General features: G+C 51.9%; 1 protein-coding gene across 2 annotated transcripts in view; it reads left to right on the top strand.

The window, feature by feature from the left end:
* SORCS2 (sortilin related VPS10 domain containing receptor 2) overlaps window positions 1-25,669 on the top strand; it is a 551,814-nt gene that overhangs the window by 479,048 nt on the left and 47,097 nt on the right. For both annotated transcript variants that reach the window (XM_082635333.1, XM_082635332.1), the window contains 4 exons: window positions 2,176-2,294; window positions 5,017-5,106; window positions 16,433-16,612; window positions 21,530-21,676. In XM_082635333.1, the coding sequence (XP_082491459.1) occupies window positions 2,176-2,294; window positions 5,017-5,106; window positions 16,433-16,612; window positions 21,530-21,676 (536 nt within the window). The remainder of the gene's footprint in view (window positions 1-2,175; window positions 2,295-5,016; window positions 5,107-16,432; window positions 16,613-21,529; window positions 21,677-25,669) is intronic.

The following is a 25,669-nucleotide window of genomic DNA, read 5'->3' as shown; positions in this document are numbered from 1 at the left end:
GGCTGCTCCCCATCTGTCCACCTTGAACGTCTTTCTTGGGCTGCCCACCACCTCCTCTGGGCTCCACAGCACCCGGACTGCCCTGTCACATCTCTGCACACTTCCCCGGGCCTGGAGCTCCTTGGGGACAGGGCAGGGCCTGATCGATTCACCTCTGTGTCCCCAGCAGAGCCACCAAATGAATAAGCACATGACCAGGTGCCAGTCGCCCTGAGCAGATGCTGGGCCCCTGCGCTAACGTGGCAGGACCCTGCGGCCACAATCCGTGCCGTGGACACGAGGACGCTCACTGCCTGTCACACCACGTTGTCACTGTCGGTCCGTCTGCCTCTCCCCAGAGCTGCAGCTGGTGCCGGTTCATGAGAGCCAAGCGTCCACCTCCCTACTCAGCCCCGTGGTCAGAAACTTCATCTCGGCAGCTTAAGAATGCCCCCCTCCCGGGGTGGGGCGGTGGTTTACACCAGAGGAATTGGCAAGCGCTGTGAATCGGCATTTCTCCCACTGCACAAACCTTCAGCCCTGTGAAAGGGGGTCTTTGTCTGTCTCGTTGGCAGTAGAGCTGGAATAGGGAGGGATGAGTGAACAAATGAATGAATGAATGCGTGCATGCATGAATGAGTGGGCAAGTGAGTAAATGAATGAATGAACGGGTGAGTGAGCAGATGGCCCACTTTGAGTCTGGCCTGGGCTCAACTCCACGGCATGCCCAGCCAGGCAAGCCCATGACAGGAAATTCAGTGTTGACCACAGGGAGTGACCAGGCCGTTCAGAGGAGAGATGGAGTGGTGCAGGAGGGGCCATGGCACAGCTGTGGCTGATTGCGGGCCTACCGTGCACACGGTCTCCTAGACGCTCACCTGCTCTTTTGACGTGGGCATTAATACCCACGTTACCGTGGAGGAGCTGAGACCCAGGGGACCCTGCCGGTGAGTTAGGGCAGGTCCTCCGGCCCCCAGCCCCGCCCCCTGGCACTCTCCATGCTGCCCGGCCACCCAAGGCTGTGGGCAGGATGTGCCCCGAAAGCGCTGACGTCTCTGAGTGCCCTGGCTGGGCTCCATTTAGTCCCCATGGTTAAATGCCGCTCCTGCCCAAAAGCCGTAGAGACGAGCTCCCCCGGGGCGCAGGCTCCAGGCTTTTGTGCAAGTCCGCTGGGGCCCCCAACCCGGGAAACAGAGGGCTTGACGTAAGAACAGCGGCTGCCTGGCAAAACAGGGGTTCAACTTGCTTGATCGTAGATATTTCTAAAGGGATGAAAGTGTTTGTCTAAAGTTAGAGGGGAAGGAACCCCTGAGTCCTACCCACACCCACCCGTTTAAGTTGGAGAGACTCCAGGAGGGTGGGAGGGGTCCCGAGTCGTGATGGGTGCCATGGATGCCTGCCATGGTCCTGCACTGTCCCTTCCCTGGGTGACCACATGCACCCAGCTTGCCCAGGGAAGGCTGGTGGGTGGGAGATGTGTGTGGGGGGGTCTCCTGCCCACCATCTCTCCGGATTGCTCCGAGGTCCCTCTCCCAGGCAGAGGATACAGGTGGCCACGGATGTGCAGGTGCCGTGCCTAACCCTAACCCTAACCCTAAGCCGGGGCAGAGGGCGCATGGGACAGAATGTGGATCAAGTCCTTCACTCACACGGCAGTGCCCCGCTGCGTGACTTTAGCCTGGGGTCAGCAAACGCTTTCCATCAAGGCCAGCTAGTAAACAGTTTAGCTTGGCTGGCCGTGTGGTCTCTGCTGCCAGTGACTGCCATTGTATGGTGAAGGCACAGTGGGTGATGCGTAAACCAGCAGGCACTGCCGTGTTCCAGTGAAACTTCCTTTAGGAAGAGCTGGAGGCAGTCCGGGTGGCCCTGAGGTAGGCAAGTCTCCTAACCTTGCTCAGCCACAATTTCCACATCTGGAAGATGGGACCATTGCTGCATGGTCCTGAGTATTAAAAGAACTCCTCGCAGTAGAGCGCCTGGCACAGAGCTGCCCCCGCTCAGCAGCAGCTGTAATCACAGGGCACACCGTTTAAAATTCAGACCCACAAACAAAACCGGCGGCAGTGGTGTCGGAACGCAGACCGAGACAAAAAGGTTCAGCACTTAATCATGTCTGAGACTGTGTCTGACTCCTTCAGCTAGAGTCTGAGTCTTTGAGATTTCATGCACCACGTGGCTGGCTCTTCTCTCCTGCAGGTTTTCGGTACGTCACCTGCCAGATCCACAATTGCTCCGATAAGACGCTGGCAGTGCCGTTCGCGGGCCCCATTGACCACAGTTCTCTGACCGTGCAGGACGATTACATCTTCGTTAAGGTGAGGTTCCTGCTGGGGCTCTTGGAAATTGGCAATAGGTGTGGAATATAAGCCACTCGGGGGAAAATGGAATCACTCAAACAGGAAGCAATAAAATGGCTATTTTACTTTCAAGTGCTACTTAATTCAGTTTCCCCTGCCCCTGTGATGGTGGTGGAAGGCACCCCCCAAACCCCATAAGGCCAAAACACAGGGATGCCACCTGCTCCCGCCTTCTGCCCACTATGAACTTCCCACAGCCCAGGGCCCCCAAGCCCAAACCCGTTTTGTTCCATCTGGTTCCAGTGACTTTGAAATGATATTCAAAGCTGTTGTCTCTGGTCATTTCTCTTGGCCACCAGGCATCAGCTATCCACAGCCCAGGGACCAAGCCCTGCTGCCTGTACACACGGGTACTCAGATCACAGTTGGGACCACCATGTGGTCTGACGGTTCAGACACTCCAGGAAGCAGCTGGTCATACCACTTCTTGATTACTTCCACCGATGAGGAGCTCACTCCTTCTAAAACAGCCTACCCCTCTCCTGGATAGCTCAAATCTTTTGGAAATGTCATTCCAGCACTGAGACGAAGTGTTTCCTCTACTCTCATCCAGTGACCCCTGCTCCGCCCTCTAGGACCCCATGAGACAAATACAAAGGCTCCTATGAAGATGGCCCCTTAGGGGCAGCCGCTGGTGTTCTCTCCCCTGAAGGCTCTCCCGTCTCAGGGACGTTTCATCACCCCAGGTACCCTTCTCCACACGCAGAGTGTACCAGGGCCTCCTGTGGATTTGGGGGCTGGAACTGGCAGGGTGTGTCACGGCCCCCATTAGAGCAGGCAAGGCAAGAGGCTCCTGCCACCATCGACCCTGATTCCCAGTCCCGCCCCCGACTCCCAGCCCCACCCCCATTCTCCTTCACCCTCTGCTGATGCCCAGCCCCACGGCTTCCCATCCCTTCTTTGTGTTTGCACCAACTGTTCCCTGGGCGTGGACCGCTCGCGCCCCCTTCTCCACCTCCTCCCCCAACACTGTCGTGCACCACCTCCTCCAGGAAGCCTTCCCTGACTTCCACTCTACTTCAGGCCCACAGGTTGCCTCTTTGGAGCGCCCCCAGCTCTGTGCCTTCCTCTGTCACAGCCAAGCCACACTGTCGTCCTTTACTGTTTACTGTAGACCCTGCAGTCCGGTGCGGGTGGGGGCCCCGGGTCTGTTCTCAACACCGCTGTCTTCCCAGCACCTCCCATTGTGTTTCTGCAAATACCTACCAAGGTTTGGAGCAATGACAACACTGGCTTCTTTGACAACCGTATCTCACATTGAGTGTTTTCTAAATGTTGTGATTGTCTGGTCTGCCAGCGCCCCAAGCCTGAGACCCCGGGGGCACAGCTGTGGCTAGACAGGTTGGGCTGGTCCTCGTGCAGCAGTAGGCACCATGCACCACGGGGCCCCAGGATGGGGTGCAGGGCTCAGTTAGAGGTGCTGGGAAGGCCTGGCCGAGGGTGGGCCATGGGAGGGGGATCGGGGAGGATGGAAGATGCCGGATCGGGTGCTGTCGGGAAGTGGGGCCACGCTGTAACTGGGCTGCTCAGTGACCTGGTCTGGAAGGAGGGGGCTCAGGAGGCTAAGCCGTGATGGTGAAGGAGCCGCCCCCGCGTGCTCAGCCTGGACGGTGCGCGGTCATCGCTGGCTGGTCTGTGTGCAGATGTGATAACGGCTGGCTCTCAGCTCTGTCACAGAGGCCTGGTCTGCCGCTGGTGACACTGTCTGTGTCCGACGGGGGAAGGCGCAGCCCGCAGTGCATGCCCGGCCGGGGCCAGAGGTCAGGGGCCGCCGTGCCCTGTCCAGCTCCCAGCCCACCCCCTCTCCCATCACCCGTTTGCCCCCTTGTTCCTCGTCTTCCCTTCTCACCCCCTCCTCCTTGCCGCTGCCCCAAAGAAGCACATGCTGCTCTTTTCCTGGGTCTTCTATTATATCCCGTGAGAGACAAGTTACTCCATCTCTGGGCCTCACTTTTCTCATCTTTAAAATGGAAATGATCACAGGTCGTGGAGTTGTTGGTTTTGATACCGATGAGCTGTTTGGGGCAGTGCTGGCCACATGACTGTCTCAGGAGTGTTGCCTCTCGTATTGTTTCTCTTGCCTCGTGGTCTGGTGGTCATCTTTTGTGGCTTGAGCTTACCTTTGGCCTGTCTCTTCCTCCAGTCAGTGGCTCACCAAGTACTCTCCCTAAGAGGAGTTCTGGGGAACAGAATTTTCTTCACCTTGTCTGTAACTCAGACGTAGGGAAGCCAGGTGCTGAGAGAGCATGGGGAAGGAGGTTAGTTCTAACTGAGGGAGGTGGAGGAAGACTTCCCAGAGGTGGGGCATTTGGTGTGGGGCTCTGAAGGATGAATAGGAGTCTGCCCATTTCAGGCAGAGCATGTATAAGCAAAGTAAAAGGGCATTTTCACCAAGATTTGTCTCGACAAGAAACCTAGTCCCGGGCTTCCCTGGTGGCGCAGTGGTTGAGAGTCTGCCTGCCGATGCAGGGGACATGGGTTCGTGCCCCGGTCCGGGAAGATCCCACATGCCGTGGAGCGGCTGGGCCTGTGAGCCATGGCTGCTGAGCCTGCATGTCCAGAGCCTGTGCTCCGCAACGGGAGAGGCCACAACAGTGAGAGGCCCGCGTACCACAAAAAAAAAAAAAAAGAAAAAAAAGAAAGCTAGTCCCTTAAAAACTTATTTTTCCCCTCCTGTTAGGCAACCTCAACAAACCAGACCAAATACTACATCTCTTATCGTCGCAATGAATTTGTCCCGATGAAGCTGCCGAAGTATGCGTTGCCAAAGGTATGAGTGGGTTCCCCATTCCACTGGGCCCTGAGCCGGGTGCTGAGCCTGCCCTGAGTCGTGGGGCTGCAGGGCTTTTGCACCTGTGCTTGGTGGTGGCCAGGTCAGGATGGATAAGAGCAAGTTACTCCCCCCTCCCCCTCCACTCCATCCTCACATGTGCCAGCTTCATTCTGTCTTAGCGCCTCTGCCATGTTCCTTCCCTCTGCCTGGTCTTTCTTTTCCCCAGACTCCTGCGCATGTGATGTTTCAGACAAATGTCTCTTCCCACTGACCCTCCAGGCTGGTCCAGGCCTCGGTTTCCTGCTCACACCCAACCTTTCTCCTTCCTGACACTCAGGGTGCTGGGAACCCCCTGTGTCCATCCTGCTTTCAACTGGAGTTTCCAGGGCTGGGGGGCAGTTTCTGTTTTATTCACCTCAGCATTCCAGCTGCATAGCATAGTGCCTGGTAGATAGTAGGTGCTCAATTAATGCTACTTCCTTCCCCTTGCCTGGCAGGCAAAGAAGGGGGACGTGGAGGCTGTCCAGACCCTGCCCCTGCCCTGCCTCAGGGTGAACTCCACAGCCCCCTCCCTACTGATATTTTATTCCAACTTTACAAAGGAGGTGATTGATGTTCAGAGAGGCTGAATATCTCGTCTGAGGTCACACAGCTTGTAAGAAACCAAAGCAGGTTTTAAACAGAGGTCCAAGGTCCAGGTGAGTCTGAGACCAGTCTTCTGCTAGATCTCCCTCCAGAGGACGGTCTCCATCCCATGTACATAATTCAGAAACACAGATTGAAGCAGCCCTTCTCCCCCACATACTTATCGAGCACGAAATGTAAGCTGGGAACAGGCGCTACAGCTGTGAGTCAGACACCCCGGTTTCCTGCCCTGGCTGGGTTTTCAGAGGAAACAGGCAGAAAGTCAAGCAAATAGACAAATGTGTGAAATAATTGCAAGCTGTGATTTGTACTGTGAAGGAAATGAGAGGCCGAGGCAGAGAGTGATGGAGGGTGGGGGAAGCTTCCCTAAAGGGGATGTTTCATCTGAAGCCCAGAGGTTGGGGGAAAGCTGTTCAGGTGTAGGACAGTGCAGGTGCAAAGGCCCTGGGGTAGGAGAGACCTGGCTGGAGGGTGGAGAGGAGGTGGATGCCCTGGCCCCTGCAGGCCCGGGGGCTGTGGCTTGCTGGAAAGGACTTGGATGCAGGAGCTGCTGCTCGGGACATCAGACCCCTCCTGAGCCAGAAATGGGAAAAGTTCCTGAGACTTTTAAAACCTTTTAAAAGCATCTCTATAGAAAAAGAAAAGGAAGAGGGGGAAAAGATGGAAAGGAAAGGAAAGAAAGAAAAGAAGAAATCTTAATAAAGTCCTTCTAGTGTTGGCTGAGTAAATAAATGAAAAGCTAATGGTTTCATTTATGGCAAATGCCTTTGGCATCTCTGGAGGGTGGGGGGCCTTTCAGCTTCTGAGAGGCTCTTCCTCCGCCACTGGGGGCTGCAGCATCAGCAGCATCCTTTGTCCTACGGTTGGTGGGGGTGGGTTGAGTGGACCCTTGGGTCTCTCCCTGCTCCCCTCTGGCACTGGGACCTGGGCAGATGCTGCCCCTTTCCTGGGACGGGGGAGGCTGGACCAGCGGCCAGGCCATTTCTGAGGGTCTTCTGAGGAGACTGCAGCCACAAATCATGACCTCTGTGACCTTGAGCCCTGGCTGCACCTCCTTGGTCCGTGGCTGAGATGGCAGTGAGTGTTCTTGGTCTTTGGGGGCGTTTGCAGGAAGCACCACTGTGAGCCCCGCTGCAGGCCCTTGACAGCACGTGCTACCTTCTAGCTTCCCGTTTCTGCGGACATCGGGGGTCACTGAAAAGAGTCGTGAGGCTGTGATGCCAGTACCGCCCCCGCATCATAAGTGATGACAGAAACAGACATGCCCCTCCTGTCATCCAGTTTCAAGGGATGACCAGGAACCCACTTATATCGGTGGCATTTGCATTGGCACTACGCGTCCTCACTCGGGCGTCCTGCCCGGGACCCAGTGACAGGCAGTGGAGGACCGTGCACAAGTCAGGCTGCTCTCAGGGATCACCCACCCCCACCCCGAGTCCTGAAGGGTCCTCAAGACCACATTTGGTCTTTGCTGAGAACCTTGCCCATCCAGGGAGCTGGCTGCTTCATCTCCACCAAATTCAGGAGAGCAGCCAGACCCCAGTGTTCCCCCAACAACAGGAGAGCTAGCTAATTGAATTTCCTAATCAGATTTTGTTATTATAAGGTGAATTTGTAACTCCTGCCTGTTTCCTCCCCCCAAACCACCCCCATCTTTTTTTTTTTCTTTAATTGCCCAAGTAACATCATGGAAACAATAGAAATCAGAGCAGAGGGGAGCTCACCACAGCCTCCCTCTCTCCCTCCCTCCCTCCCTCCCTCCCTCCCGAGCCCTGTTTGGTTTCCCTCGGTCCTGGGCCCCAAGCCAAGGCGACACTGCTGTAGCTGTATCATTGCAGACACTCTGTCTACAGCCTGGCTTTCACATGATGATGTCTCAGGAGAATTTTTCCCAAATGATACATGATATCCACCTTAAACAACTGCAAAACTTTCAACTCAGGAGACTGTACCTTGTTCAGCTAAGCCAGACTCCTGTTGTTTAAACATTTGGGTTGTTTCCATATTTCATAATTATAAACAGTGCTGCCATGAATATATTTGTACCCACAGGTATTTCTTTTTTTATTTTCTCAAGTCAGTCTAAGAAAAACTTCTGGACAAAGGATATAAATATTTGTGGAGCTTAGTTGCTTTCTAAAAGGGTTCCACCAGCAAAGTTAGAATAGACCAGTTTCAACACTGCTTTGCCAAATTTTGTGTTGTATCAATTCTATTTTCCTTATACTTAAAAAGGTATGAAAGGTACCATTCTGCTGTTTTAATTCACCTATCTCTGAAACCTATAATGGGTAAACAGTTTTTATTATATTTGCCAGCATCCTTTGCTTAAATTGTTTACTTGTAGAGATTTTTAAAAAAATTACTCATGTTCCCTAACAGAAAAAAAAAAATAGGCAAAGGCTATAAACAGACAAAAGAGGGGGAAAATCCAAGTAACTATTGATTATATAAAAACATTCATAAGCAAAAAGTAAATGCAAATTTACATTAAAGTAAAAAATAGTCTTTTATCTGTAATATGTTTACATAAAATAAAATAAAACCCATAAAGCATAAGAATAAAGGAGGAAGTGACATCAGGGGAGAGGGTGAAGTGGAAAGCACAGGAGTCTGTCTTCTCACTTAGACAACAATCCACTGGCAGAATCTGCCTGATGTCATTGTTTTGGAACTCCGGAGTCTATTCAAAGGCTTGCAGCTTCCAGGGGAAGGCTTGCACCATAAATCAAGGTTAATATCCACAGATTTAGTTCTTCCCAAGGAAGCAGCTACCCATCTCCCACTCCTGCCCCCCAGCTGCATATTCCTAGAGCAGCAGGCACACAGCTTGCTGGAGCCAGGGTGGGCATAGGACCTTGTCCTTAAATATTGGAACTTGCACCCAATATTGGGAGTCTGTGCTCTGATTGTTGATTGTTGCTTCTGATCATGCATGCAGACACCCAGGCACACAGCTATTATTGCAGCCACCACCAGCTGAAGCAGCTTCCAAGGGATTTAAAGGGCCATGTTACCAAGCCAAACTTGGGTCTACCCGCCCACGTGCAGCAAAGCCAACCCACTGACGCCAGGTTGTGGTGAGGGAAAGTGCAGTGTTTATTACAGGGCACCAAGCAAGGAGTCCAGGCAGCTAGTGCTCAAAATACCCGAACTCCTGACAGGTTTCAGCAAAACATTTTTAAAGGCAAGGTGAGGGAGGGGCATCCCAGGGTATGTGATCAGCTCGTGTGCAATTCTCGTGGTTGATGGTGAGGTAACAGGGCAGGGTCATAGGGATTAACATTATTAATCCTTGGGCACCGGTAAGGATGGGGCAACATGCTCATGATCAAGTAGTTAACTTCTCCCACTTGGTGGTGGTATTAGCATCTGCAAAACAACTCAGAAAATGTGTATCAGATACTATTATCTATGTCCTTTAGAGAGGAGCTAAAGCAGAGCATATGGAGGAGGGGTCTGTCCTGGGAAGTCCCCACAGGGTCCTGCTCAGTTACAGCCAGAACCTGTTTCCACTGCCACCCCACCTTTATTTTCCTTCTTTTCCTTTTGGGAGCCATCATTTAAGGACTAGGACATTCAAAAGCAACCACACATATGGAGGAATTTAGAAAGTCACCAAGCATGCCCAGGAAAAAGCTCAGGCTCAGAGAAGATCTGAGGACTTGTTTATACCTCAGGCTGATTGCTGACATGCAGATAGCCTGCAGCAATAAAATCTAAATAAAAAACGAAAAAAACAGCAAACCCTGAGGAAGGGAGAGAATCTGATTTCCAGAGTTACCCCATTATTAGATTCCAACATCCAGTTTTCAATAACAAAGAAACCACAAGGCAAACAAAGAAAGTACAGTCCATTCAAAGGAGAAAATACCAACAGAAGTTGTCTCTGAGAAAGACCAGATGGCAGATCTACTAGACAAAGACTTTAATACAACTGTCTTCAAGATGCTCAAAGAGCTAAAGGAAATGTGGAGAAAGTCAAGAAAACAATGTTCAAACAAATTAGAAATATAGGCATATCTCACTTTATTGTGCCTTGCAGATATTGTTTGTTTGTTTGTTTGTTTGTTTGTTTTTTACAAATTATAAGTTTATGGCAACCCTAGCCCTGCATGGAACAAGTCTATTGGTGCCATTTTCCCAATAGCATTTGCTCACTTTGTGTCTTTGTGTCACATTGGGTAAATCTCACAATATTTCACATTTTTCATTATTACCGTATTTGTTATGGTGAACTCTGATCAGTGATCTTCGGAGTTACTACTATAATTGTTTGGGACCAACTTAATTGATAAATGTCGTGTGTGTTCTGACTGCTCCTCCAACCGACCATTCCCTCATCTCTCTCCCTCTCCTTGGACCTCCTTATTCCCTGAGACACAGCAACATTGAAATTAGGCCTCTAAGTGTCCCAGTGGAAGGATAAGTCACACTTGTTTCATTTTGTATTAAAACCTAGAAATGATTATGCTAGTGAGGAAGGCATGTTGAAAGCCAAGACAGGCCAAGAGCTAGACCTCTTGCACCAAACAGCCAGGTTGTGAATGCAAAGGAAAAGTTCTTGAAAGAAATTAAAAGTGCTACTCCAGTGAAAACACAAATGATAAGAAAGCAAAACAGCCTTATTGCTTATATGGAGAAAGTCTGAGTCGTCTGGATAGAAGATCAAATCAGCCACAACATTCCCTTAAACCAAAGCCTAATCAGAGCAAGGCTGTAACTCTCTTCAATTCTATGAAGGCTGAGAGAGGTGAGGAAGCTGCAGAAGAAAGTTTGAAGCCAGCAGGGGTCAGTTCACGAGGTTTAAGGAAAGAAGCAACCTCCATGACATCAAAGTGCAAGGTGAAGCAGCAAGTGCTGATGTAGAATCTCCCATAGGTTATCCAAAAGATCCAGCTAAGATCATTAATGAAGGTGGCTACACTAAACAACAGATTTTCAATGTAAACAAAAACCTTCCACTGGAAGAAGATACCATCTAGGACTTTCATAGATAGAGAGGAGAAGTCAGTGCCTGGCTTCAGAGGTTCAAAGGACAGGCTGACTCTCTTGTTAAGGGCTAATGCAGCTGGTGGCTTTAAGTTGAAGCCAGTACTCATTTACCATGCCCAAATTCTTAGAGCTCTTAAGAATTATGCTAAATCTACACTGCCTGTGTTCTGTAAATGGAACAAAGCCTGAATGACAGCACATCTGTTTACAACATGGTTTACTGCATATTTACTGCCCACTGTTGAGACCTACTGCTCAGAAAAAGATTCCTTTCAAAATATTACTGCTCATTTGACAATGCACCTGGCCACCCAAGAGCTCTAATGGAGACATACAATGAGATTAACGTTGTTTTCATGTCTGCTAACACAATATCCATTTGGCAGCCCATGGATCAAGGGGTAATTTTGACTTTCAAGTCTTATGATTTAATACATGCATTTCATAAGGCTATAGCTGCTATAGACAGTGATTCCTCTGATGGATTTGAGCAGTCAATTGAAAACCTTCTGGAAAGGATACACCATCCTAAATGCCATTAAGAACACGTGTGATTCTTGGGAAGAGGTCGAAGTATCAATATCAACAGGAGTTTGGAAGAAGTTGAGTCCAACCCTTATGGATGACGTTGAGGGGCTCAAGACTTCATGGAGAATGTCACTGCAGATGTGGTGGAAAGAGCAAGAGAACTAGAATTGGAAGTGGAGCCTGAAGATGGGACTGAATTGCTGCAACCTCGTGAGAAAACTTTAAGGAATGAGGAGGTGCTACTTATGGATGAGCAAAGAAAGTGGTTTCTTGAGATGGAATCTAGTCCTGGTGAAGATGCTGTGAAGATTCCTGAAATGACAACAAAGGATTTAGAATAGTACATAAGCTTAGCTGGTAAAGCAGTGGCAGGGTTTGAGAGGATTGACTCCAATTTTGAAGGAAGTTCTACTGTGGATAAAATGCTATCAAACAGCACTGCTGCTACAGAGAAAGTGTTCATAAAAGGAAGGGTCGGGCTTCCCTGGTGGCGCAGTGGTTGAGAGTCCGCCTGCCGATGCAGGGGACACAGGTTCGTGCCCCGGTCCGGGAAGATCCCACATGCCGCAGAGCGGCTGGGCCCGTGAGCCATGGCCGTTGAGCCTGCGCGTCCGGAGCCTGTGCTCCACAACGGGAGAGGCCACAGCAGTGAGAGGCCCACGTACCGCAAAAAAAAAAAAAAAAAAAAAAAAAAAGGAAGGGTCAATTGTTGCAGCAAACTTCATCGTTGTCTTCTTTAAAGAAATTCCCACAGGCACCCCATCCTTCAGCACCCACCACCCTGATCAGTGGGCAGCCATCAACATTGAGAGGCAAGACCTCCCACTAGCAAAAAGAGTATGACTCACTGAAGGCTCAGATGATGGTCAGCATTTTTTAGCAATAAAGTACTTTTTAACTAAGGTGTGTACATTTCATAAGACATAATGCCATTGTACACTTAATCGACTACAGTATAGTGTAAAAATCACTTTGATATACACTGAGAAACCAGAAAATCTATGTGACTCACTTTATTGTGATATTTGCTTTATTGTGGTGGTCTGGAACTGAAAGCACAGTATCTCCAAGGTATGCCTGTACCAAAAAAAATAGATAGAAAACATAAATGGAGCCAAAAAGAAATTCTGGAGCTAAAAGGAGCAATAATTGAAATGGAAACTCCACTAGAGAGATTCAAAAACAGATTTGAGCAGACAGAAGAAAGAGTCAGAGAACCTGAGATAAGACAACTGAAATTACAAAATCTGAGGAACAGAAAGAAAAAAGATTGAAGAAAAGTGAACACCATCTAAGAGACCTGTGGGACACCATCAAGTGGACCAATACACGCATTCCATAATGCGTGTCCGAGAAGGAGAGGAGAGAGAGAAAGGAGCAGAAAAATTATTTGAAAAAATAGTGGCCCAAAACTTCCTTAAAATTGATGAAAGACATGACTGTAAATATCTTTAAAAGCTTGGTGAGCTCCAAGTAGTATAAACACTAAGAGTTCCACACCAAGACACATTATAATCAAACTGTAGAAAGACAAAGAAAGAATCTTGAAAGCAGTAAATGAGAAGCCACTTGTCACATACAAGGGATCATCAGGAAGATTATAAGCAGATGTCTCATCAGAAACCTTGGAGGCCAGAAGGCAGTGAGTTGCTATATTCAAAGTGCTGAAAGAATTTGGTGAAGGTGTTCGTTCATTTGGCTGTTCTCTGGATTTTATGTAAAAATCTCTGGGGAAATTTCCCCTATCATGCTTGCTAAAAATGTTTTTAAACTTTCCAAAGTTACTTCTTTAAAATGTTTTCACTACAACTAATGGAATAATGCAAATATATACCATTTCTACCCGCTTACCTCTCCATTCCTCCTTTCCATGACAATCTCACGTCTTCATTCCTCAGAGTAACTGTTGTAGGAACTCTTAGAGACATCTCAATATTCGTTTTTCTTCTTCATCTTAGTTTAACAAACCCCAAATTTTAGCTGGTGCATTGCTTCCCAGCTAGGACTATATCTCCCAGCTTCCCTTGCAGCTACATGTGGTTGTTTCTAGAATCTGGTCAGTGAGATTAAGTGGAATTGTCGCATCTGGGAGACTTCTCAGAGTTCTCCTTTAAAGGCAAGCCTTTCTCTCCCTCTTTCCTCCCTCCCTCCTGTTGCCTTGCATGATGACAAGATGGCTGGAGCTCTAGCAATCATCTTGAACCATAAGGACATGGGCCATATCATGGGACAGTGGAATGGTGACCCAGAAGGAGCCTCTGTCCCTGGTGATTCCAGCTTCCACCCTGGAATGTCTATCTCTGGACTTCTTTTACATTCGTGAGAAATGAGTTTCTATCTCACTTGAGTCACTTTTTTTTTCCAGTTTCTATTACTTACAATCAAACCTAATTCTACCTGATAACAAACATTGGCAACTCTGGTGTTTCTCTCCACGTATTTCTCTAGGCCATATAGTTATATATACATGCAAACACATATACATATGTGTAATTTTTTTAATGTCTTTTGTTTAAAAATGGAGTCAACAAATGTCTCTGCTTCTAACTTTTTTTAAAAAAGAATAATGTAAAGGCAAATTTAAGAAAAAAATTGCATATTATTTATCACTCTCTAATCAGCAAAGATTTTTAAAAGACTGTTTCAATGCATGAAGTAAAATGAGCACCCTCTAGTCCTGCTGGTAGGGAAGGAATGTATACTCTCAGGACGATGATTGAACAACATGTAACAAGAGCTTTAAAAATGTTCCTACTCTCCGACGCAGCAATTTCCCTTCTTAGATTTATGTTGAGGAAATACAAAGATGCAGAGATCTATGTTTGGGAATGTTTATGACTGTCTTGCACATAACGTTGGAGATGCTAAAAGCTCACTAGTGGGGAAATATTCAATGAAATACGGTACGTCCACAAAAGGGAATACCATGCAGTCATAAAAGTGGTGTTTATAAATAATGTTAATGACAGGGGAAAATGCTCCCCATATAATGTGAAAAAGCAAGCTGCAAACCATACATGAAAAAGTATATGAATCCCACTTGGGAAAAAAACCAGAAGTAAACATTTTTAAATGCTAATGTCAGGTCTCTCTAGGGGTAGCACTACAGGAAACTTTTGCTCCTTTACACATTTTTCGTTGTTTCCCAGATTATAATAAACATTTACTCAGGTGTGGGGGAGGCAAAGTCGGAATTAATGCAATAACAGTAAATACTGATTGTTCTCGTGTGATTAATGCCGGGCACTGCGTGAGGTCAGAAACTCGGGCCGATGGAAGGCTTTTTCCTGCTGAGGCCGCAGAATGACCAGTACCCCAATGGACACAGTGCAGCCTGGCCTGTGGCCAAGCATGGAGAAATAGGAGGGGAGGTGAGCGAGAGAAACAGAGATGACCTCACTTCCCAGGTTTCACAGGCATCTCTCAGACGCCCTACCACCCTACTGTCCCATTTCACAGATTGGGACCTCCAGGCCTGTGACCCCTGACTCTGTAACCCCTCCTTGGCTGTGAGCTGCTTGGTCCACCCATGTCTGTGTGTTAGATTTACAGCCACGGACCAACGCCCCGCTCGTGCTGCAGGGTTCTCCCTGGTTGGGAGGTGCATCACAGGTGTTTCACGGCACTGCATCCCTTTTCTGCAGAGCCCCTTCTTTTGGCTGCACAACTTGGGGGGGGGTGGGCGCAGGCAGGAGGGGAAGGGGCCTTCACCAGCCTGTGCCCTGCCCAGGCAGCCTCTTCTTCTCGCAGTTGAAGGTCTTGCTCGGCTAGACAGAATAGGGACCCAATCTGCTATTAGAGAAAGAGAAACATTTCCTGTCTCTGTGCCCTAACATCAGGTGAGAAATGCAAAAGGAAGTTCCTCCAAACTGCACCACCTGCAGTGGGCGGGGCGGAGGGTTGTAGCCAGGCCCCTCCCTCCGCCATCCGTCTTGTGCTCCTGGATCTCGGCAGCTCTACCGCCAGAGGGGCAGTAAAAGTCTCGGAGTGATAGAAGGCAAACAGTAGAGGCTGCAGAATAAGAGCTCCTTATGGTTTTGAAATGGGGCCGTTCAGGTGCCTTTTCACGTGCCTCCCATGCAGTCGTTGGTGCTGGCTGGGAATGAAAAGAAAAACAAGAAAGTAAGGTTAGCCCTGGGTTTCTTCTTCCTTTTTATTCAATTGGTTTTTTTTTTTTTTTTTTAATTCTGAATTGTAAAATCTGGCGCTGAAGCCCCAGACGGCTGCCCGGCCCACTCAGGTGCTGCCTGGCCTTCTGCTCCAGGTGGAACCCAGGCTCTGGGCCTTGGCCTTGGCTGCTCACCTGCTCAGGGCAGCCCCCCGCCTGCCTACTGGCCAGGCGCCTGCCCTCGGCTCCCATAGGGCCCTGGGCAGCCCGCTGCCCTGGGGGAGGGGGCCTTGTTGGCTGTGTGCCTGGTGGGGGCCAAGGGTGACGGTGGCCTGGCCAGGAGGAGCTGTGGGCAAAGGGCAGCTCCCGTAGCAGGCTGGTGATGCGGTCCTGGGCGTGAGGCTGGAGTGAATTAATCCATCCCTCCCACCAGCGTACGTCCCCAGAGGGCAGAGGCCAGTGGGGCTCCCTGGTGTAGCCCTGGGCCTAGAACAGTGCCTGGCACACAGTAGGCGCTTAATGAATACGTGTTGAATGAATGAACGGACAGATGACCTGCCTGATCCTCAGGATGGGATGGGGGAGGGGCCCGGGAGGAGACGCCTCCCTGCCTTCCAGAGGTGATGGTCTGGGGTGCATTCTGATGGTCTGGGGGGTGCATGGAGGAAAGCTCCCCCTCCTCGCTGCAGGGGCAGATGGGAGGAGGTGTCACTGCACCCCACCCAGTGCCCGGGCATCCCTCCCCCCGCCCGGTATAGAGGGTGGGAATGTCATCCCCATTTCGGAGGTGGGAAAACGGAGGCCCAGGGAGGTAAAGGGACTTGGCCAAGGTCATAGAGCTGAGAGGGCAGAGCCAGGATGAAAATCTAGGTCAGCCTGACTCCAAGAGGGCTGTGGCCAAGCCCCTCACTCCCGCCAGGCCTGAGGCCTGCCCCGCCCCCAAGGCCTGCTCACCCCTCCCCCCGTTCCCCCTCCCCCCAGGCCAGCTTCCCTCTCCCGCTTGGGCCCCCAGCCCGCCTCTGACCCCGGCTCCCCCGCCGTCCCCAGGATCTGCAGGTCATCAGCACAGACGAGAGCCAGGTGTTCGTGGCCGTGCAGGAGTGGTACCAGACCGACACCTACAACCTCTACCAGTCGGACCCGCGCGGCGTACGCTACTCGCTGGTGCTGGGGGACGTGCGCAGCTCGCGCCAGGCGGAGGAGAGCGTGGTCATCGATATCCTCGAGGTGGGACCCTCAGTGCAGCCTGTGGTGGGCCAGGTGGCACCCCTGTCCCGGCTTCCCCCCCTTCCCTCCCCATCTCCACTGCTCCAACCCGGGGACCTGCCAAAATTCTGTCAAGGGCCAAATGTTTTAGACTGCCGGTCAAAAGGGTACAACGCAGGTACTTTTAGAACAGGAGAGAAAACTTGCTCTTTCTGATGAAATTCAAGTAACAGTAATGGAGTACCTTGTGATACAGGTCTGCCAATGAGAAGAATGGAATTGGTGGGGGGATAACATTCTGCTGAGTTGGGGTTCAGGTTAGTGGTCCCCATCATCCATTCGATCACCATCTGTTATCTGTAAAGCCGTTCCTGCCCTGAACGTCACTGCATGAAACAGGCAGGTGACAGAAGCTGGGACCCTCCCCTGTCCACCTCCGGCCTCACGGCCTCCCCGGCCCCAGCCCTGGTCTCCTTGTCCCTCCCCTCTGTGTATCCCATGTCCGTCTGGCTGTCTCTTGCTCCCTCTGTCTCTCCCTTGGCCCTGCAGCTCCTCTCTCTGAGGTTGGGGGTTGAGGCCTCCCTGCCTGCAGTCCTCAGACCTCCCTGTGCCCTCCCTGGGGTCCCGCCCCCATCTGTGTCCCATTTAAGCCACTTGCTCTTGTCACGTGACACCGAGGGGCAGATCAGAGGCTCTGAACTGGGGCTTCCGGCTCCCACGCCGGGCTCCCTCCCCCAAGAAAACACCCACGCACCATCCTGTACTTGGATTCCGCAAATGTCAATCCTTCACCCACCGTGGGCCCAGCCTGGACCTGGCCTTTCACGGTCACCTCCTCTGTTCTTGTCCACACCAGAGCCGGGCAGGGGGTCCCTCAGCCGCTTTACAGGTAAGGAACCTGAGGCTCAGACAGGGCAAGCCACCTGCCCAGGTAGACCAGAAGTCAGCGAAAAACCAGAAGCAGCCCAGGGGTGTCGGTCCAAGCTCCATCCATCTTCCTGGCTAGCACTCCCTCGGTAGGTCATTCACCCTTAAATTCCTCCCTCATGCCCTGGCCTCAGGGAGCCCCCAGCCAGCGGGCTCACCTGCAGGGGCCATGTGTTCTCGTAGTAAACACCGGTGGCGGTCCTGCCAGGCTCTGCTGTCCCTGCGGAGCTGGGGAGGGTGTCCCGTGGGTGGCGAGCCGAGCCTTGGGCATCAGTGTGGGTCAATCCGGGTGGGAGGCGTCCTCCTGGACAGAGCCAGAGCTGCAGCCTTCCTCTTTGAGTTGTCATCAGCTGAGCAGAACCAAGGGAGTAATGAATGTAATCATTTGTTTACAATGAGAACCCATTTGTCAGGGTTTACTTCCCGAGCTGGACAGCCTGTGGCTCACTGCTGCTTGCTGAAAGTTACACACAGGACAGGCGTGTAACCGACACGTAAGGAGGGCACCTCAGACAGGAGCGTCCACGGCCCACTGCGGGTATATGTAGCTCCTGTACCGCACGCCAGGCTCCAGGCCCTACCCCCGGGACACAAGGAGGAGTAGACCACCTCTCACAGGGCTCCGGACTCTACAGGAAGACCAGCTCCCACCTGGTGTGTCAGCCTCTAGAAGACACCATGAGGGGCAGTCGGCCAGCCCAGGGTGGAAGTCAGGGAGTACTTCCTGGAGGAAGGGGTGCAGACTGAATTGAGGCTGAGCAGAAGTTAGCCAGCTGAGCAGCCAGGGAACAGTGATTCACGCCAAAGATCAGGCAGTGAGAGGCCGTGGGGATGGGAGGGAGTTCACAGTGGCCAGATCCAAAGCTGGGCCCCCTTGCAAGTGACTGTGCGTCTCTGAAATCCACTTAATGGGGATCACAGGTAGTGGTTACAAGCACAACTCTGGAGCCCCACTGCTGGGGTTCAAATCCCAGTTCTGGTATGTATTTGCTGTGTGACCTTAGGCACATTACTTAACCACTCTGTGCTTCAGTGTCCCCATTGCAAAATGAAGACGACAGTAGTACCTTCCTCAGAGGGTTGCTGTGTGAATTCGTTTCCGTTAAACACATACAGCAGCACCTGATGCCAACTCAGTGCTCAGCAGGCTCTCGACAGTTTTCACTGCAGGTGCCTTCTCTGTGGATTTGAGATAGTGCATGGGAGGGGCCTGGCCTAGAGGTTCTACACGTGCCCCAATTCCATCACTGTCATGGTTATCGTTCATCCGATGTCAGATCCAGGAAAAAATGTCTTATCCCAGACGTCACAGGCAAATACTGCCCCGAGAGGCCTGAGCTTTCAAGGGCCTATGAGCTCTGACCTCTGCAGGATGGGTCCTGGTTCCAGACAAGACGGCAACCCTTTTCCGGGGGCCTCTTTGTGTTGGAGCTTGGGTTAGGAAGGGGGTTGAGGGGGCTTCCAGTCTTGTGCCCTGACCCTGAGGAACCCTGGCCACAGCTGGGAGACCGTCATTGTAGTGGGCTAAATGGGGGCCCACAAAAGCTACAGCCACATCGAATCCCTGGAACCTGTGACCATGAGTTAATTTGGAAAGAGGATCTTTGCAGCTGTCATTAACTGAAGGATCTTGAGATGAGCTCATGCTGGACCCTAAACCAATGACAAGTGTCCTGGTAAGGATCAGAAGAGGAGACACAGACACACAGGAAAGAGGGCCCTGTGAAGACAGAGCAGAGAGTGGAGTGATGTGGCCGCAGCCCAGGAACACCTGCAGCCACTTGAAGCTGGAAGACACAGGAAGGATCCTCCCTGAGAAACTTCAGAGGGAGGGCAGCCCTGCCAATGCCTTGATTTTGGACCTCTGGCTTCCAGACTGTGAGAGAACAAATTTCTGTTGTTTTAAGCCCTCCCCCCAGCCACCAGTTTGTGATGCTTTGTTACGGCAGCCCCCAGGAAGTGAGCACAGCCATGAAGAGGGCAGTTATGTGAAGTGGGCACATCAATACTGGGAGCCAGCACTCAGCTGATCACACCCTCCCCAGGGAAACTCGGCCTGTTACTACCTCTTCTGGGATGGGAGGGTCCATGTTATTTACTGCTGAGTGTTTTCATGGAGACCAGTCGGGATATAAAAGGGCGCTTTCCAAATAAAGCAAGCCATCACTGGGCAAATCAGCAACCTATCTGCCCCTAGGACATCAGGGGAGGCGTCTAGACTCAGCACCGAGCAGGCCAGGTGCCCGCCCCCTGGTGATGCCTCAGGTGAGCCAGAGACAGTGATGTCACCATGAGTGAGAGAAGGGGCTGCGGTCCTCCTGCCCCTGGGGCTGACCCCAGAAGGACCATCCCCTAATCCTCGTCTGTGGAGATGAGGGCCAGACCCCTGGTCTCCAACCCAGAGAGAAGCATCCTAGCAGAAGACACAGGCAAAGGGGGATTCAGGTTAGCAACTGGCAGATGGGAAGGTTTTCCAGAATTCTCCGTGAGGCCCACTGCAATCTCTAGGGTCCTCACATGTGGAAGGAGGGGCAGAAAGGAAAGGCAGAAAAACACACAGAATCATGGAAGAATGGCCAGGGAGATGCTGTACCGCTGGCTTTGAAGAAGCAGGAGGGGCCGCAAACCAAGCACCCCAGCACCTCTAGACACGGGGGAAAGGCAAGGACACACGTCTCCCCCGGAGACACCAGTTGCTTTCAGCCCGATGGGACCTGTGTTGGACTTCCGGCCTCCAGAGCTATAGCATGATCAATGTGTGTAGTTTAAGCCCCTCTGTCTGTTACCTGTTGTAGCAGCCACAGGAAGCTCATACACGGTTCACTGTGCATCCGAACCTCTGGGATCCACCCTGGCCTGCTCCCCACCTGTCAGACATTTGGCATGGAGGCTTAGGAAAGCACCAACCTCCTGGAGTCTGATAATTTAATGAGACGGACATTAATTCCCTTGCCCACCACGTAGAAGGCACTTAACAACTGTGTTTTATCACTCTCAGCCTAAGCATCACACTTGGCCATGGAACTTCAGGTAAATCCCACAACTCAGCCTCAGTTGCCTTGGCTTCGTGCTATTTATAGAGCAGCAAAAGCTGCTTCGGTGCAGGGGACACAGGTTCGTGCCCCGGTCCGGGAGTATCCCACATGCTGCGGAGCGGCTAGGCCCGTGAGCCATGGCCACTGAGACTGCACGTCCAGGGCCTGTGCTCTGCAACGGGAGAGGCCACAGCAGTGAGAGGCCCGCATACCGCAAAAACAAACAAACAAACAAACAAAAACAAAGCTGCTTCGGGCACACGGGGGCCCCGAGGAACTCAGACCACACCAGCGGGCCTCGGTTACTGGGGCCAAGTCTTCCGTGCCCAAGGAACTTGCCGAAAATGTTCATTTCTGTGGGACCAGGAGGTTGAACAATTGGGAATTGCTGATATCTTACCCTTTCTTGTGCGCGAACTCAGTAACCAATGATAGGATGTGTGTGTTCACTGCCCTGGCCCCTCAAGAAACCCTGAGAAAGGGGGCACAGGGCAGGCTGGGGCCAGCACGGACCCTGTCCTCACAGTCTGGCATCTGCATGTGGGGCTGAGCTGAGGCAGTCCCCGGAGGAAAGCCCAGAGCGACTCCATGGGTCCAGGCCCTGTGGGTCCACTGGGAGGGAGGTGAGGGGCTAGGGCTCTGAATCAGGAGCCCCAGCTAAAGACAGCGTGACCGAAATGCACAGGCACCTCGGGGACCAGGGCTCTGCTCGCCGTCCAACAGCCGGGGTCTGGATCTGGGAAGACAGCTCAGTGTTGTGAAATGCACTCAGAATTTGGGGTCAGACAGTACCGGCTCCCAGTCAAAGCTCAGGCCAGCGTCTCTGGTCCCTTTTCCCCACAGACCCACTTGCCTCCAGGGTGTATAGTCAGCTTCAGCTCTGGGCTGTTCTTGGGGTGAAATGAGGCCGTGCACACAGAGCTCTTAGCAAGGGGCTGGGCAGGCTTTTGCCATCCTTCTTGTACTTCTGTCCCAGGTCCGAGGGGTGAAAGGAGTCTTTCTGGCGAACCAAAAAGTCGACGGGAAGGTGGTGACGCTTATAACCTACAGCAAGGGCCGAGACTGGGATTACCTGAGGCCTCCCAGCACGGACATGAACGGGAAACCAACCAACTGCAAGCCTGTAAGTGCCCTGCTCACTGCATACACCTTCCCCAGGGTGGGCACTAGACGTTACCTCAGGCCCTAGGGGTCAGAGATGCTGATGTCTGAGAAGGGCCATCTGGGAGACATGAACCACCTATTTCTCTGGGTGTGGTGGAGAGGGCCACATGAAACTCCTTGCTTTACAGAAGAGTTAACTGGAAGTCAGAGAGGGGAGTGTATCAGTCAGCTCCTGTCACAACAGCGCTGTGTAACAAGCCACCCCAAACAGCAATCACTCTTCTCGAGATCTGTGAGAGGCTGGGCTCGTTCATGCACCTGGGGGTTGGTCGATTTAGGAAGGGATCTAGTATCCTCCTCTGGGACCAGCCCAGGCACATTCTCAGGCAATAGCAGAGGTGCAAGAGAGTGAGCAGAAACATTGCAAGAACACTGCAAGCCCGCTTGTGCATCTGTTAAGCCCTGTTGGCCAATGTCAAGGGCCAGGAAGTACACTCTGTGGAAGTGAGGGGCTGGATAAGTGAGGGGGAGCCAGGACACAGCCCAAATGTCATGAGCCCTAAGCCAGTCCAGCTATTCCAAGGGTGCCTTTCTACATGAATATGAGTATAGGCTGCCCCAGTGTCTTCACTGCCTTGAGGGTGGAGAGGGCTGGAATGCCCTTTTCTTCTTATTCAGTGAACTCCTACTGACACCTGAAAACCCTGTCTAGATATCCCCTCCACTGAGAAGGCTTCACTGGGCACACTTACTTCTATTTCCCCCTGGCTTCGATCGGAAGCCCCTCACAGTCAAGGACCCCCATCATTGCTGTGCCTCTGTAACTAGAAAGAATAACAGTGCCTATTTCACAGGGATAGTCATTCAACAAACACGTAAGGGGACCTATATGTGCAAAACACTGTTCTGGGTGTTGGGAATACATCAGTACACAAAATAGCAAACAATCCTGCCCTCTTGAGATCTGCCTGGATCTCTGCAGGGCCCCTGAAGATGGTAGGCACCCTGCCTGGACAGCCACTGACCACTCTCCAGGGCCAGGGTGGGGCTCTGTGCTCTCCGGGCAGAGCCTCGGCCTGGGCAGTGTCAGTCCCTCGCTCCCTGACCTCACCGACTAGGGGCCTGTGCTTGGCCTCTACGCAAGCCCCCCTCCCGCTAATAACGGGATAATAACACCTGTCGACCACCGGGGAGAATTAATCACCTGCCCCTTGTAAAAGCTCTTCTGAGAAAAAAATTGCTGTGAAAGGGCTAATTTTTGTATCATCATCGACAAAGGTAAGCCATATTAATCTGTCAAAGCAAGTTTTCGCTAAGAATAGATTCTTGTCTGCAATTATGCAGCTCAGCGAGGAGATAACCTTTCAAGATTTATGCCCTGGCCTTAAAATAATAAAAGTAGGGGTCAGCTGGTAAGTGTGTGGCTGCAGGCAGGCACGCAGAGAGCCCGATGAGCACAGTGGACAGAGGACAAGTATCGGGACACCCAGCTGGTCACAAAAGACAGAAATCACAGCCTTGGCTGCGAGGCCCATTACCCTGTGTGTGCAGACCTGGCAGCAGCGGGTGGGGGGCATGCCGGGTGAGCAAGCGTGGCCCTTCTCCTGGGTTTCTTCTCTGTGTCCACTCAGCCACACAGTCTCCAATGGCACAGGGCAAGCTACACTTGAGGGTTTATTTCTCATCAGAAATGTGATTCCTGCTTATTGCAGAATACTTGGAAAAAGCAGAAATGTATAAGAAGGGGAATAAGTTACACCTGTAACCACGTCACCCAGAAGTAATGGTAATCGGGCATTTTTCTGGTCAATCCTTTGGCTTATATTCACGTTAAAAAGTCATCTTTGGGATCCTGACACGTGTGTGATTTCTGAGTCTTCCATTTTTCTCTTAACTCTGGGTCATGAAGGTTTTCCCGAGCCATTTGACCAGCTCTCTGGCTGGGGAGATTTCCTTCGAGTGACAGGGAATAGATGAGTGTGGATCAGACCTGTTTTAGGATGAGAAATGGCCCTTGGAAGACGGTTTTGTATCTGTTGACATCTGGATTCAGAATGAAAACCCATTCGTTTTGCTGCCTGTGGCAACTCTTCTCAGCAACCGGACTGAGCTGAGCAGTGGGGTGTCCGGCAGGGACGGCTGACAGTGTGGCCCTCCAGCCCTCCGGCAGTCTTTGCTGGACGCCTTTTGGGAGCACCAGCCAGCTCCTGCATGGAGAGGGGCCGAGAAGGGGGAGCCTTGGGACGGTGTGGGCCTCCCAGCTTGGTCCGCGTCACATCCATCCAAGCCCTGCAGGTACCCGGGCCACCCCACCAGGACGAGGCATTCAGCACCGACTGCCCTGGCACCAGCCTGTCCTTGAGGTCTTCCCACCCTTGGCCTGGGTGTCCTCGGGGGACCCTGCCGTGTCTGACTGTACACCCCAAAAGCAGCCTGGCACTCAATGCTTCCCATCCCATCACATGTGCAGGTGCCCAGTGCCCTGGGGGTCGGCCTCTCCAGGCCCGCCTGGCCTTCCACGCCCTTTATCAGCTCAGCTCAGTCGGCTGGGCCTTGCGTCAGCTTGTCAGATACCAGCAGAGCACCCACTACAGCTCCAGGACCGGCTGGAAGACATCTGTGTGGCCCTCCATGGCACCAAAGGGGACTGCAGCTCTGTCTGTGGGCCACTGCCGACCGCAGGGAACCCTGAGGAGTGTTCCACTTCTGGCCCCAACAGGCAACCAGCAGTCAGCACAGAGCAGCAGTGGGCTGGGGAGGGGGAGGGGCAGCCAGGTTCTATGAGCCACAGCCTCTGACTTGCTCTGTTCACTGCACACAGAGACAGTGATATTGTGTGCACAGCACATCAAGGAATGTGGAAAAGGCTAGTTGCAGCCTGGGGAGACCAGCCCAGAAGCTTGGCCACTCCAGGCCCCGCCTGGCCCCCCAGGACCTCTGGGGCACCAGAGCAGGGTCATGCCTGGGCCGGACCTTCTCAGCCCGGGAGCGTGCCAGTGGGACACAGGAGGGCGGGCCACGTCCCTGCCGAGGGTCCTATTCCTCCTGCTGTAGAGCTTCCTTCTGCAGGTAGAGACTGGCCCTGCTCAGAGAGGTCACGGGCACCCCTCCCCCTGGACACGCCCTCCTCGTTAGTTCCTGGTCGTTGGATGGGCGAGGGGACCGAAGGGTGTCACCACAGGTATTAGTTCACCAACCTGCTTGTCAGCTGTAAGAAACCAGGAGAAATCCAGAAGGGGGGACAGCTTAACCTTCCGCAGTGGGTCAAGTTTGTCCCGTTCAATCCAGGTGTTCCTGGATGGGGACTCTCCTCCGGGGTGATTCCGTGACCAGGCTCCCGGGTCCACAGAGCCCTGCCATCTTCAGCCTGGGGCTCCCCAGGCTGCCCCGGGGAGGGCCTCTAGCCTACCAAGTCTGCTTCAGGAGGGGGCCTCTTTCAGCTCATTTTGCCACCTCTTATTTTGTTTGTTTTTAGTAGCTTGACTGAGGTACCAATCACATCCCATACAATTCACCCATTTAAAGTGTGCAATTCAGTGGTTTCTAGTATCTTCATGAGCTGTGCAACCACCACCGTAGTCCATTTTAGACCATTTTCATCACCTCAAAAGGAAACCCTGTACCCTTTAGTCACCACCCGCCATCTCCCATCCCACCCCCTGCCCTGAGCAACCACTAATCCACTTTCTGTCTCTATAGATTTCCCTGCTCTGGACATTTCCTGTCAGTGGAACCATACAGTATGTGATGCAACAAATACATTTTTATAAACTCTGGTACAGACAAATAGAGCCCATCTCCCACTGGATCAGGCCCTGGTGGCATCTGACCCAGATCCATATCCAACCTACTATCGGTTTTATTTTTAACTTCAGATAATCTGTATAAAACATACTCAGTTCATGGACCAGAAGAAAGTGTTAAAGAAACATAAACTGTAGAGAAAAAACATCTCTCGATGGATTTCGGTAGACAGTAGAATATAGCAATGACAGTGGAGCTCTGCAATGAC

This window comes from Mesoplodon mirus (assembly GCF_964341445.2).
Source record: "Mesoplodon mirus genome assembly, chromosome: 2".
NCBI classification, from domain to species: Eukaryota; Metazoa; Chordata; class Mammalia; order Artiodactyla; family Ziphiidae; genus Mesoplodon; species Mesoplodon mirus.
This window is presented reverse-complemented; position numbering and strand designations above follow the sequence as displayed.